We start from the raw sequence: 15,391 nt of genomic DNA on the forward strand, positions 1-15,391 counted from the left end.
TGGAACCAGTACACTTGACGATGGATCCACACAAAGAATACTCTATCGGATGGCATAGAGAACTTGCCACCAGTCAATATGTTAAGGAGCCTACATTTCCTACATTGTCCAATGAGTGTTATGTTTCTACCTACATTTTAAAAAAAATTAATGCATCAAGAGAGTTAGAGATCTTACTCTCTATTTGGAATATGTGCTCAAGCAATCTTTACTAGCTTGGGAGTAGTGAATTCGCTAGCCTTTTCACCCCAGCCCTAGTACGAGATCACTTTTTTGAAAAACTCTTTTCCACAATTGAGGTTGGCAATTTGTGCCAGCTTATGTCCCCTCTTATAGCAAATAGTGCCTCTGTCTCCTTCAGGGCATCTCTGTAGTTCTTGTCTCGCGGGAACATTTTTACATTCAAAAAGTATTCTCTACTCCCTCGCTCAAGCAAGCCACTGATCTTGGCTTGGTACGTGGCATTTTGATTGCAATACTTTTATGTTTAAGAAACATATTTCGAAATCAAAACATAACTTTACTATGGTTTGAGAATGAGGCACACACATACCATGAAAACTAATTGTGAGAGGAGTGCCACAAGAATCTTCAGCCACTTCAATTTGTTAGGTCCCCAATGTGTAATAGCTTTTTGTTAATCCCATTTTGGATTAACAAACATGATCCTCCAATTGAGGACATTAATAAGTGTCATGAAACGGCACTATTAAAGTTGTACATTATGAGATATTGGCCACCCAAGGCCTAGTAAGTAAGTTTTGGGCGGCCAAGTGTGAATAAGGGCCAAATGTATATAAGGTATTTTCTCATAATGTAAAGACACAATCCCCTTTGTGTTATAGAGAGCTCTTCTTTGTGTCTTGAAGGAGATTAAGAGAGAGCATTCCAGCATTGTTCCTCTTCTATGCTTGTGTGATTCATGCTTGTGTGGAAGAGTGAGAGAGAGAGCGATTACCTTATGCAATGGTGCGAGCGACTCTACGGTGACAGCGTGAAGGTGGAGCTTGGAGGTTGGAGCTTAACAAGCAAGCTTGGAGGCCTCAAGGGACTCAAGTTCGAAGCATTGGTAAGTGCCCTACCACAATTGTGATATATTTCTCATCCTTTAGGTGAATGTGTTGAGTTCCCTCTTGGAGGTGTGGTAGCCCATAACATTTTTGGCGCCGCTGCCAGGGAAACACCTTTGTTTCTTCCATCCCCTTGGAGTTTCAGCTCCCATTGCATAAGATTCATGATTGCCCTTGCATTCTGGTAGTGCATTGTGTAGAAAATGAATGGATAAGATTTGTGTGGTAGGAAGAAATTGATTGTGATGTGTATGTGTGTGGTGGAGTGGTCTTAGGATAGAGCTACACTGTTTTTTCTTGTTAATTTTGATATTTGCATCATTGGAAGCACCAATGTGAATGAACAAGTTGGTGTTCTATTTTTCTTCTTTTTTAAAAAATTCACAAAAATCAAAAACATAAGGAGCCATTGACTGTGCCAAGAACTTGCATTCCATTCCTTAGGCGTGGCACAATCAATTTGGGATCAATTGGATAAGTATTTCGCATCCCAAAACATAGCTTTCGACGCGGGAATTTCCACATAAAACTGTAGAAAAACGTTCACGCCATGAACTTTTTCTACAACTTCACGCTGCGAATCACTCTCGAAATCAGCACCGCAACTAATGCTGCAAATCAGGGGAATGCCTTGCCAAAAATAGGCAACTTTATTCTGACACCTATGACGCCACGAAGTCTACCAAAATTTTTGATCACGTGAAAGTTCAGAAAATTGTTCATGCTGTTAACATTTTCGTTAACATTTTCAAAAAATCTTCACGGCGTGAACCCCTTGGGTGTTCACGACATGAACCTTTTCTACAAACTCACGGTTTAGTCTAATCCAACGAATAGTCAGGCCAAGGCCACGAAGGTTGGTAAGGGAGGGCAGCCTATAGCAAAGAGAGGGGGTCTGACCCGAAAAGCAAAAATCTTTGAGCACGTGAAAGTGTAGAATAACGTTTACGCCGTGAACCTTTTTCTGACACTTCACACCGTGAACCATTCTCTGTAGTTTCACAGCTTCAGAAATAGAGCGATAGAATCGAAAGCAAAATCAAATTGGGTCGACAAAATAGCTTATCAAATTGTACATACATGTAGGTAAGATCTAGAAAACTTATTGGAGACGATCTTACATCTGACGATAGTGCATCGAATCATCCAGGATCTTCCTATCAAAGAAGTGTAGGATCAAGGAATTCCGCAAGCACACACCTGAGTGTCTTAAAAACCTGACCACCGCTCAAACTAGTAGCGAAGAGTCCATGGAAGAAGGGTAAGATACGCTCGGTTTGGGGAAGAGGAGAAACCACCCTCCCCAACCAGGTCCAGTGGTATCATTGATATCACTTGGCGATTTTTTGGTCTCCAAACTAGTCATGATGAAGAAGTGCAATCTGCGGACATGGGTCCGTCAACTAGTGCTAGACTCGGTCCACGACAAGAAGTGCCCATCCAAACGTCGAATTCTAGGCCGTCAAATACCGACATCCCCCGAATGAGATAGGACATGGAAAGTGCGGCCAGGATGGGTCAAATATTCTTCCCCACCTCCGAGGAAGTAGAGTTGGACCTCAGAAGGAGCGAGGTAGAACGAAAACTATGAGAATTGAGCTTAAGGAAACAAGAGCTCGATACTCGAAGGGCGAGAGCTGAGCAAAAGGAAATAGGAAGTTTAAACCCACTCCAATCATGAGGTAAGGAACCAAAATTGGCTATGGGAGGAAGTGAGGGAGAAATTCCAAACTTGAAACCCATAAATGAGGAATCCAAAGCGGAGGAAGGTTTTACTACCATCATAGAAGAGGAGGATAACCTAGCAAGAGTGGCGGCCGAAGTAGAGGACCGTCTGTACACCAAAAAGGATATTGAGCAGATGATCAATACCCTACGTTCCTACAAGACATGGAACTTCTAATTCTGTAAAGACGTATGGAGGCGACTAATGAGGAGCCACTCTAAAGTACAGCGGCAGGACCAGAAATACCTAGAAGAGCCAATACAAGAAGGGGACAAGGTCTAGGAAGGGGGGAGCAGTTCCTCAAAGGCCAAGGATGGATCCAACCATGGACTTTAATGCAGCCACAAGGACAGACCTGCTAAATATGGTGGCAGAGATGGGTCAAGGAATGGTCAGAGAACTAGGCACTGCTCTAGAATCTCGACCCTCCCAGAGATAAAACCACATATCATTTCCAAACTTGTCCAAAAATTCTCTGGGGACGGAGATCCTATCCAACATGTAGAGATTTTTGAATCCACATGTGAAACCTGTAGGCCTGTCAGTGATGTGACAATGATTCATGCCTTCTCACTGACCTTGGAAGGGAAAGCTCATCAGTGGTTCCGAACCCTCAAGCCTGAGGATAAGGTTAACTTCACAAGACTTAAGGACGTTTTTGTGCCCAATTTTGCCCGAAGTGGTGACAGATGGAGCCTTGTGGAACAATAACATAATATCAAACAAAAGGAAGTTGAGTCGATGAGAGACTATGTGTCTCATCTTAAGCACTTAAATTCAAGGTGCAAACTTCGGGAGAGGTTAATTGATGATCAGTTATTGCCTTGCTTCCGAAGAGGGGTTAGAGACCACAAAATACATGATTACCTGGTACTAGGACCTGCTACTCTTGATGCATGTTGCAAATTGGCAATTGAATATGAAGATAATATGTTGGAATTGCCGCAACCGAAAGATGTCAAACATCTTCAACAACTACGTCTTCGCGTGTCTTGAGTCACCAAGAAATTGGAACTCGAAGTAAGCAAGTCGGAAACATGACGGTGGATGAGCTCAATAATGCCATATTAGAGAAATTGAAAGTAAAGGAGGGAAGAGAAACATCTGGGCATGGACATAATCATCTTTACCCCTACAGGGAATTGGTGTGGTGCGGCCATTACTCTATTGTGTCCACTGTGTAAAAATAGGAAATCATGACACTTCAATGTGTCCATTGTGTAAAAATAGGAAATCATGACACTTCAATGTGTAGATATCCAAGATTTCAAAATGTTGCACAGCTACCAGCACTAGAGCCCCATTGGCTTTACCTATGCCACCTGTATAGATTACCGCTACTGATGGACAACCCAACTCTTCCTACTTACCTAGGGGGATGTTCCAGGTACAAGATGCTACACCTCTACCACCACCAATTCTACCACCACAACCATCGCAGGCTAAAATCAATCAAGTATTGATTGAAGAGCCATTAGAAGATGTTGATATGGTGCGGGAAGTAGAACTTAGCGAGAGTACTACGAGGAAACGACTGAGGTCATGCCTGAATATTACGTCCTACAGAATAACACGCCAGTACCTGTGTTTCAAACCATGGTACAATGGAAGGGCAAGGACATGAACTCAAACCTGAGAAAAGGACCGCTACAATGTTTTGCTGTGCGGATGGCCGCATCAAGTCACCGAGTGCCCAAACAAGAATATGGTTCATACGCACCAACCCCAACAAGTGGCGGCTATGCCCAATGATATGCCAGTACTCACCTGTACTAAATGTGGGATTGATCATTTGATCAAGGATTGTCCATACCGTGCAAGTGGTTCAACTTCTACTACCAATCAAGCCACCATCCGGACCATTAGTGTACAACCTAGAAATATCACACCACTCAACGTCCTAGCAAGAGCTCAAGCTCAATTAGGAGACAAGGGAAAGAACCGAGCGGATGCGACTGTTTCAAGAACTGGTCGTAGGAGAAGAGTGAAAAAGGCGGGTAAGGGTGACACAAGGGTCACAATCCAAGATGGATCCGAAGAAGACACAATCAACACCAGATCCACCCAATCAAGGGAAGAGGGGGATCAAAGGATCAATCACAAGGGGCCGAACACAGAAGAGCAAAGGGAGCAACCAACAACTCCTAAAGGGGTCGGTGAATACCCTAATGCCATGAGAAAATAAGAAATCTTGAAGACTAGCAGGCCTTAGTCGAAGAGACATAGGAAGTCTCGCGCGCGGCTGTGCTGTCTCCACACCCGTACAAATGCCATTAGGGCAACTGTTACACAATTCACCAACCCTATGGACAGACATAAAAGAATGGGTAGCCAACCGATACTATAGTAGTACAGGCTCTCCCACTTCTGGCAGTAGAAAGAACCTTGAGACACACAAGGAAAACCCAAGTCGTTAAGATACCAGCTAATCAACTGGGACGTTACTTACGAATGCAACAACACAAATGCTACAATACCGAATCATCATAATGGGCAGTGGGCCAGGGGTTAGCATCATCATAAAACGTTGTTGGGAAAATTGGGGGAAACCTGAATGAATTCTATGGGACTAGCTTCCATGATACGGACCATGAAAATTATAAATATGAATTGTAGAGTGAGGAACATACTTGCCCCATTGGAAAAGCCAACCAGTCTCTCTTCACATCTCTCAAAATGTGTTCTACCCTGTTAAAAGCCAAATCAACATTGGGTCAAGTCCTAGAACCAACAATCATTACCACCATCACATTTTCTAGGCTCCTCAAACATCTTACCCGAGCCTTTTGTAGCTGCATAGGCCATTCCCATTTAGTTCATGGGCTTGCATTTGACATCAACAAAAATCTCCTCGTAGACTTCAAAAGTATGTGACCTTTTAGCATGACTACGGCATTCTGACTCTTCAAAGCGGAATTCAAGGATGGAACCATGATTAGGGAGTGAGTTATGTTATCTACATTGGTTAACAATACTCTGGATTCTTGGTAGCAAATTTGTCACATCTTTTGTATCCATGTTATGATTTTCGGATATCACCGAGCTTATGACTTGTGTAATGCTAGTTGATCCCAAGCGTATGACATGTCCAACATCGATAGCTTATACATAGTCTAGCTTTTGGGCCCTCGGACATTCCTTCGATAGCTATGCATTGTCCATAAGAGGTTGTACATAAAAGGCTTGTATGTAAGTCATTTTGAACTAAAGAGAATACATAAGAGACTTGTATATAAATCATGTTAGACTAAAGAGAATATATTATCACAATTGAGTCTAATTTTATGCTCTTGTGGTGATAACTTGCCTACTTGTTTGTCCTCTCTTGATGCTTGCTTGCTTGTTGATTATGTGAGCGGTATTGAGCGAAGATTGCTTGCTCTCATCTTCTGCATCTCCATCTCACCCTCGTTCCTTACACTCATGTAGGTGTTGACGTAGAGATAGAACTCTCCATAGCGCTCTCCCTCGTTGGCTTATATCCAATTGAGAACCTCCATTATGGTGACACCGATGAAGGCAAGGTTAACGATGGTTGCTTCTCAACAAGAGATGATTGTTTAACCTTATACAACTAAGGCTGCAAACCGGCTATGACCCTTGCATTTCTCCTTGTGCAAGGCACGAGAATTCCCATTTGGTAAACACAAGAGTTTCCATTGTGAACACAAGGTTATCATGGGGAACCATTTGATCATAAGGGAGGGGTCCCTTTAATGGGAAGCATATGTTTTACAAGAGAGGGCTGTTTAACCTTATGCAGCTAAGGGTGCAAACCGGCTATGCCCCTTGCATTTCTCCTTGTGCAAGGCAAAAGAGTTCCCATTTGGTAAACACAAAATAAGTTCCCATTTTGGTGAGCACAAGGTTATCATGGGAACCATTCGGTTATAAGGGAGGTCCCTTTAATGGTAAGCATGTGTTTTATACCAAAAATCATTGATCAAATGGCATGTCACAAGAAGATTGTCCAATAACGTACAACTCTAGTATGTATGTTCATTATTGTGAGTCGGTTATATTTGTGTGGTATTTGTAATGAACCACAATTAGGTTTTATAACCGTATGGAGAAAAACGGCACAAGATGGTATATTAGGGTAGTCCAGCAATATTGGTTGCAAGTGTTTCACATAATATGAAAATATAAGTTTAAGCTTGTGTATAGGATCTCTAGTGCATAGCACTATGTGAATATCATTCTTCTCAAAGATTCGATGGAATGTGCATCACTTGAGGGATACTGAGATAGTCAAGCAATGCTGGCTTCAAGGTGGCAAGCATTATCTAGCAATGCCTTGAATCTCATTGGAAAAATACTTTACCTTCATATGCTTGTGATTGTTCGCGAAGAGAAAGCTCAGCATAGCATGCTAACTTGGGGGGAGATTATCCGCAAACTATATCTTGCCAGAAACCCTTTCTTTGAAGTCGTCAATTTATAGAAGCGACTGGGAGTGAGTCCTAGTAGCCGACAAGCAAGAGTATCTAACTATTCTGAATTGCTTGAGAAAGGCCAACTATGTTGACCAAACAGCGGTAGTCTGGCTAACCAGGCGGGCTCGTGGAGATGAGTTTTCTGTTGGAAGGGAGTATAGTTTGAGCACTCGAGCAAGAATATGTAAGTTAAGAATGAATCACGCTAAGCTATGGGACTACTAGTAGCACAACCTGCACAAGGTGGATTCTATGGAGTGTACTAACGTGAAGTCTATTTCCATCGTAGTCACAGCACGACTGGAAGAATTTAGATGGCATTAAGAGCTCAATAGAAGTGCCGAAAATGCAGCTGGTAGTTGTTGCTGCGTGCAGATTTTCCATCGCACTAACTACTACACTATTGGAACTCGGGTTGTGTACAGAGCTCAGTAAGCATGTTGAATGCACGACTACTAGTAGTCGCATGTGTGGAAAGTGCACGATTCCAACCCCGTTCCACTGTGTCTAACTTTGATAGTCCTACCTTGGTTTCATGCAGTGAAAGGCAAGAGAAACATCAGGAAACCACAGTTTATCACACTGGGTCATGTGGGTAGAAACCCTGATCTGCTGCGAAAAGACAGACTGCGCAAACGCGACAGTGCGCGCGCGCACATGCACTCGCGTGTGTGTGCGTATGACAATACAGACCAAAGAGAACCTGGCCGCATGTCGTTCATTGTCAAATACCGAAGGTGGGAGATTCAGTTCCATTTCTCATGCTTAAAAAAAGAAAGCTTAATAAAGCTTATCAGTACGTAGCAAAAACCTCTGCTTTTTCTAAGGTTTACCTCTTTCAAATATATATTATGCGCTTGCCCTGTTTCACTCACCCTATAAAGGTTAACTTCAAGGTACAATTATATGCGTCTCCCTCTCTTTGTAAACTCTCTCTACGCCTGACTGAGGCGGGAGTTGCTTCGCTTGCTAGATGACAAGCTACAGGAGAGGACAAAGGGATGGTCTTGCACGGGGGTGCAGATGCCAACGACAAGCCAGTTACATCACCACATCGCGTGCACAATAATTTGGGGTTGGAGGATTGATGGCATGAATCGCAGGTCCTGGTGTAACCCTGCTGCTTTAAGGAGGATTAGCAGGTACCAGGGCGACATAGAGAGGTAGTCGTTGACCTTAAGAATTGCGTAGGTTGTGGACCTACATTAAAGGTGGGGCACCTGATACTTTCTCCCCTTGAGGCTTGCCCCTCCAAATCCCAATAAACCGAATGTCCTTGTCTACCTCCAAATAAAGTCGAGCAGCTGCGAAGCCCAAATAAAGTCAAAAGCATCACAACAATTTTCTTCATGCACAAAAGCTCTCTTCTTTACCCCCCATTACCATCACAACTGGGCCAACCCCACATTAGACTGGCAGTGCCGCACAACTGGCCACCACCACCTTGTAAAAGCAAGGCTACTTCTTTGTATGAAGCACCTTGTAGGCTCCATCCTTATGCAGTTACAATTTGGCCAACCATTATCCCCCAGAAAAAAAAGTCCCATTTGGGTGGCTTCAATACGATGTCAGCTGTAGTGTCACCCCAAGAAAACTCGCCTTTAGATTGATAGGCGTGCATCAATTTACAGATAGTAATATGTGAATCCGGCAGATGACAAAAAATCAATTATGTGATGCTGGTTTGAAGTAATATGCACTCTGCCCACGTGCCTCCAACTAAATAGGCAGATAAAGTCACTGGGGGGCATCCAAAGCAGAGCTGTGGTATACACCAATGGGAAGTCCAGGTTATTTCCCCCACTTATGAAAAACAACTTCAAATCATCAACTCCATACAGAGTAGTGGTACTCTGAAGGACCAGCACACTAGTCAATGAATGTGCTAATGTTCATCAGGCCACAATAAGCCTGATAACTATAATCTTCAAGATGATTTCCCTGCCGAAATCAACTTGTCTTTAGATATCTCAGCATGCAAAACCCATTGCCGGGCATGACCCTTGATAATATAATTGAAAACATAAGCACTATTCCCGAAAAATGTATGGATTAAATTCAACATCTTGGTTAATACAAGATTAAATAGGTGTTATTGAACTCACATTTTGAGGAGTGTACATGGCAAAAGAAGGCAAAGCTCATTAATGGTTCACTGCCTGACCAGTGCCAGAAGGCTGACTTATTTCGGGTCAAAAGGTGAAGAAAAATTATTGTTTCACATCATGCAATGCGTGACATGTACGCATACCGATGACTTTATGTAATAGCTGATGATTTACAAACGGGACATTGGTTCTTTTGTAAAAGCCATTGCTTGATGCAAGCAATGTGGTGACTGTGTCCACATTCAAGCATACCTAGCTCAACAGCCTCCTCGAACTCTTCCTGTAAAAGTTCACGTTCATCAAGTAAGCCCTCTTCATTACGTAAGCTCTTTAGTACAGATGAAAAGCTATTTGGCCAATGGCTCCATATGCTGCAACCATGAAAACTGTAAGTTTTCGCTATACCTGGCATATGCTGCACTTAATTTCAATATCCTGGGGAACATAGCCACTGTTAATCCCCGGAGAGGCATAGCTAGCTATTCGCACACATTTCATGATCGATTCTTCACTCAACCCTGTGTTCACATTACCTATTCGTTCTTCAAGGTCCAGAAGTTCCTGACAGCATACACCCAGAGAAAGTCCAGCACCAGAAACAGCTCAATGGACAAATATTAATAACCAAACTCAAAAAACTGAAATGCATCATTTGATTTGTCCGCCTAGGAGAGTAAGGTAACCTCATATGACATGTTATCTATGTCAATACGCATCTCTCTGTGTCGATCATGCAGACCAACTCCACCAAGAAGTATGGTAGCTTCCAGCATCAGAATTTGCTGTGAAGCAAAAAACAAAGAAACCATTTGAATAGTTAAAACCCACAAAACAAATTCAAAACTTGATTTGAACAATGATAATAATGAATGTTTTTTAAAAAAATAAGAGTGGAACCAGCATTTAATAAATTACCTCATACGACAGGTCTTCATCCCTCTCTATACATTCCAAAGCTGATAATATCTGTAACCAAAAAGCCCACCAATGCAAATAAATTATAAGCCCTGAAATTTAGGTAACATTTGTAGATTGAAGAGCTGCACAGTAGAAGGAGAAGCTATGGAGCTAGTGTGGATCGAACAAATTCATGGTGTGTGTGTGTGGTGCAGTAGAGAGAACGCTACAGACAGCTCAAGAGAGAGGCAGGAAATTACACGAACTCAGTGATGTTGATTAATTAATGAAAAACACCACGTAGGTTGCTTTAATACGCATAGGCCTTATCTTTTGACTCTTTCAAGCATACTAGGGCAATGACACTTGGCATATGCCATGACCTCATTCGCATAATATCTAGTCCTAGATATAGGGTTGTTCACACACACAAAGCACATTTAGAGGGTGCTCACAAGCACACAGAAAAACATACGTAACATTTATTACAAATCTTTTTCAGGAGACCACGACCAGCAGTGCGAGATTGGAGAAAAGCGATATCTAACCCTAGCCTGACCTAGCTCTGATACCACTGTAGATTGAAGAGCTGCACAGCAGAAGGAGAAGCTATGGAGCTAGGGTGCATCGAACAAATCCATGGTGTGTGGTGCAGTAGAGAGAGAGCGCTAGAGAGAACAAAGCTCAAGAGAGGCAGGAAATTACACGAACTCAACGATGATGATTATAATTAATGAACAACACCACGTACATTGCTTTAATAGGCATCTTTGACTTTTCAAACATACTAAGGCAATTACACTTGGCGTATGCCATGACCTCATTGCTTCACATTATATCTAGTCCTAGGGGTTGTTCACACACGGAAACACATTTAGAGGGTGCTCACACATACACACACAAGGCGGACACATGAACAAAAATTCAGGTGACATTGCTCCTTACACAACAAATGTGTGAATGAAGAAACTTTTTCAGAGAATGGAGGCAATTCTGCAAGATCAACACACACACTGCGAGCTTACAAGTACCTTCATATTCACTACTACATATGTTGCAACTTCATGTTTCACTACTACATATGTTGCAAATTCTTGCACATGAGAGAAATGCAAGAGATAATTCATACTCCATAGCAAGAAGTATCGTACATAGGTTCCATTTATTTAGAATGAGTAGACTTCTTACTCTTAAACCGCTCTAGAGGGGGTGAAAGTTACTCATGAGAACCGGAGGCATTAAGGCTTCAAAGTTCAGGCCAAACAAACTAGAGCTGCAAGACAAAAGAGATAGTTACCTCAGAGAGGCTCTCCACTGTAGGTCGAGGTCGTGTTTCCTCGCTAGAAACAGAAGAACCAAAAGCAGCAGTCTCTGCAATTGATGAATTGGGTCCTTCCAGTTCTCGGTTGGGTGGAGATGTACAACGAGTTGATCCAGAGGCAGAAGACAAGCCATGGCTGGTGGTAAAAGAGGGAAGGGCAAAGCCACTTTCAGAAGCACTTGACTCGGGAGAAATTGTTACAAAGGGTGGTAGCGGAGGTGGCCTTGTAGGAGGCGGCCCTGCCAAACTAGGCTGCATGTATTGCATCTCATGCATGACGGACCAAGTAGAACTGGAGGGTGGGGAATAAGGCCTGTTCCTGTTTGGGATTTCATTACCCACACCCATTAATCCAGCAGCTTGATGCCCATACAAGCTCCTCCTCCTTATGCCATGTTGGTTAGATAAGTCATCCCCAAATGCAGAACTTGGCTCACGTAAAGGATTACTGGATCTAGATGAAGGCCCGAATCCATCCCCACTCCTTGATACAATTGTGCTGTTTCCCCTATTCCTGTAACTTGTTGGCGGGGAACGGTTGTGTGCAAAGGCACGTGAGGCACTGTGAGTCATGGACCCTGACTCCAAAAGAACTTGCCTTCTATGATACCTTATCTCATGCTGGAGATGAGGGGGTGAAAACCTTGCAGATCTAGATGGTTCAACATCAGGCCTGCAGAAAACTTTCCCTTGAGACTGTCCACCCAGGCTATCAAATGTTTCCCCAGTGCCAAGAGCACTGCCATTTCCCACTGGCCCTTTACCTATCCGCATTCCCCTGGAAGCTTCTCCATCCTCAGATAGACCAATAGCCCTTGCATTCTTTCTGATACGAAATCGATCAGTGGCACCAACTGGTGAACTTGAGACAGAAGGTAGGACATCTGCTGCAGAAGAGCAGACAAGGTTGCTCAATGCCGAACTAGAGATCGACGGTGGGACAACTGCTGTAGATGAGCAGACAAGGTTACTTAACCTACGTCGGCTTGTTCCAGCTCCAACGCTGTTCATCTCCCTGTTCCCTGCCCCTTGGTCATCTGGTCTCATTCTGCGACCATGATAAACTTGCGTATAACTTTTCCTATTGCTCTGCAGATCACCAGCACTTGCAGCAGGTTGGCCTAAGGGCCTAAATGAATTTGCAACATTGCTATTCTTTGGCAAAGACATCCCACTTACAGAAACACGTCGCGCAACGTCACTCTTGCACACCTGATCTGCATTGAGCCCAACTTTTTTGTCCACGCTTAAAGGAGCTGTCAAGTCATCGATATGCGGTGCTCTAAATGAAGAGCCTTTCTGCGGAGATTTGTGAGATGTTATAACTGTTGCAATCCCATGTGGCCTTCCCTGACCTACATATAAACTCCTGCTTGTGGAGCCATGAGCCCTTACAGGTTGTGACATGTATCGATCTCTCCAGCTTAATGTACCTACATAATGACTCTTTGGCTTCCTTGAAACCCCATTATCCCCTTCCATAAAGTCACTTTTCAAGCCCGAAAAATTATTGACTGACGAAGATGCGACATTGTCCCACCCAGCTGGATCACTAATACCAGAAACCAAACTTTCTCCAACTTCTATGTCAAGGTCTGATCCAGAATCATCAGAACTTCCTGGTACATCCTGCCTAAAATTCTGCATAGCAGGTAAGGAACTGGTTTGAGTTCCACTGAAAGCCTTCAAAATACTCGAGCACCTGGATGATGAGCTAGAAGCACTTGTGTAATCCTGTTTGGATAAACCTGTGGTGCTAGTATTGTACGTAAAAGAAGACCTGTTGCCAGATCTACGGTAGTAGCTATCACTTCTTGAACTGGATCTTTCATCTTCTGCCAGCACCTTTGATGATCTGACATGACTACTGCTCTTTTTATTGAAAGTTTGACTTTTTAATCTTTGAGAATAATGCATGTCTGGAAGCCGTGAACCACAACTTCCCCTACTCCCGGCCATGGCAAAAATATATCGTGTTGCTGCAACCTTTTTTTTTGTGTTTACCACCTGCAAAGGACCAAGTGACTAGCTTCAATGTTGACACAAATACAGGAATCTGCATGCCATCAAGACCATTAGGAAAAGACAATCCAAACTGTGTCCATTCAACTATACTGCTGGTAACACTAGTACGAAAATCAGAAAACCAGAGTAAGCTCGCTTATGATTGGAGGGAATTATCTAAATCACAAATGTCAAATGAGGTTTAGTACAAAATGCAAGGGTGATTAAATTGGTGCAAAATGCAAGGCTGATATACGTCACAAGGAGAGACTGGACATAAGACTCCATCACGCATGTTTAGTAGCATTTGGAAATCGTGAAGGCCAACGTTGATCTCTAGACACCGTAGCCAAGGCGATGGTGGATTAGAAAGTTAACAACGTACGGGTGAGTTTAATGGTCAGAAGAGTGGTACAGAAGGTGGAGGAAGGTGCAATTTGATCTGGAAAGAACCAGGGCTTCTGATCCTCGACAATGAAGAAACCAATGCAAGCCACGCAGAGGAGCAGAGGCCATGCCATAGCAGCTAGTGCTTTACTTATGGAAGGGCAAGGGTCTCTTTCGTGCAAACGTGAACTGGAATCGACTATACGAGAAGTTAAGGAAGCATCCAGCGTTGTGTCATAGCCGGAAACCCTAAGCATAGAAGATGCTAGCTGGTTGTGCACCGATCAACGGTCATGGCCAAAAACCGTAAGCAAGAGGCTGCTGTTTATGCCCCGTGCTATCGTAGGAAACCCTAGAAAAGAGGATGCTTGTGCATCACCACGCGATCATCGGTGTTGCGATGCACATGAGCACCTGCTCGACAGACAGAGCTACTGCACCTGTGATACAAAACGGTCGAACGTATACCTGTGGACTGTTCGCCCTGTTTGTTCTGTCATGGTGAGGGGACCGCGGGCCAAAGCGTTGGTGATGGCACTACTCAGCTAACGATCATTCGATTGGTACTCTGCAGCAGCAACGATGGCAATAGAAAGGGGAATGGGAAAGACGACACACTCTCTGTCTCTATTGTAGAGAGCTTCAGCGCGCCATTGCCCTTCTCTCTCTCTCTCTCTCTCTCTCTCTCTATGGAAAGCTTCAACTCGCCGAGGCCTGCTATCTTTCTCTCTCTAGAAAGCTTCAACTCGCCATAGCCTGCCTCTCCTCTCTCTCTCTCTCTCTCTCTCTCTCTGTGTGTCACTGTAGAGAACTTCAACGCGCCGCCAATAGCCCACCACAACCCCTCTCTCTCTCTCTTTCTCTCTCTACTGTACACAGCTTCGCCTAGCCATAGCCTGGATTTCTTCGCCGTCCCGGATACCCTCGAAACCCTCCACCGCAATGAAAGCCCCCCTTACTGCTCTTTCGTGCCTCGATTTTCACCATTGCTGCACCGGTTGAAATGCAAGAAAACCCTAGCCTTCTTTCTCTCTCCCTCCCTCTCTCTCTCTCTTTCTGACGAGCCGAGGAATGAAGATTAGGTAGCCGCATCTTAGGGTAGCCAAAGTTGGGCAACCGCCAAATGGGCAGCTAAATTGGTCTGCGACCGCCAATTTCCAAATCACTTAAAAATATAACTAGATTTAATTTTATGAAAAAATAGAATAGTTTTCTTTGCTGAATTTCTGAAAACTCATCTTGCTTATTTTACTAGCAGTTCGAGGTTTATCAATATTTATAAAATTTTAAAACTAAATTTACAAATTCAATTTTGTTAATAAGAAAAATTCGTTTTTGTCTATATTTAATCTACCGGCGTCCAACTAGCTGGGTTCCAGCCAGTACGTGGCAATCCAGCTGGCAGCTTTTACAGGTCACTACCAGTCGTGTCCAATTAGCTG

The 15,391-nt window shown here is 43.4% G+C and overlaps 1 protein-coding gene across 2 annotated transcripts; it reads right to left on the reverse strand.

Moving 5' to 3' along the window:
- Positions 1-9,265: 9,265 nt before the first annotated feature.
- On the reverse strand, positions 9,266-15,048 carry LOC147623691 (uncharacterized). 2 transcript variants are annotated; one of them, XM_086820289.1, is made up of 6 exons: positions 14,418-15,048; positions 11,535-13,565; positions 10,256-10,306; positions 10,024-10,122; positions 9,746-9,901; positions 9,266-9,620 (listed from the first exon to the last, which is right to left on the reverse strand). In XM_086820289.1, exons 2-6 carry the CDS (start codon positions 13,515-13,517, stop codon positions 9,492-9,494), a joined length of 2,418 nt encoding a protein of 805 aa, XP_086676415.1. In that variant the 5' UTR covers positions 13,518-13,565; positions 14,418-15,048; the 3' UTR covers positions 9,266-9,491. The 2 variants fall into 2 exon arrangements, with proteins under 2 accessions (XP_086676415.1, XP_086676416.1); XM_086820290.1 differs by having other exon boundaries at positions 11,535-13,614; positions 14,418-15,023.
- Positions 15,049-15,391: the final 343 nt, after the last annotated feature.

The sequence above is a fragment of the Cibotium barometz genome, chromosome 26 (assembly GCF_041138505.1).
Source record: "Cibotium barometz isolate CiBa-2024 chromosome 26, ASM4113850v1, whole genome shotgun sequence".
NCBI classification, from domain to species: domain Eukaryota; kingdom Viridiplantae; phylum Streptophyta; class Polypodiopsida; order Cyatheales; family Cibotiaceae; genus Cibotium; species Cibotium barometz.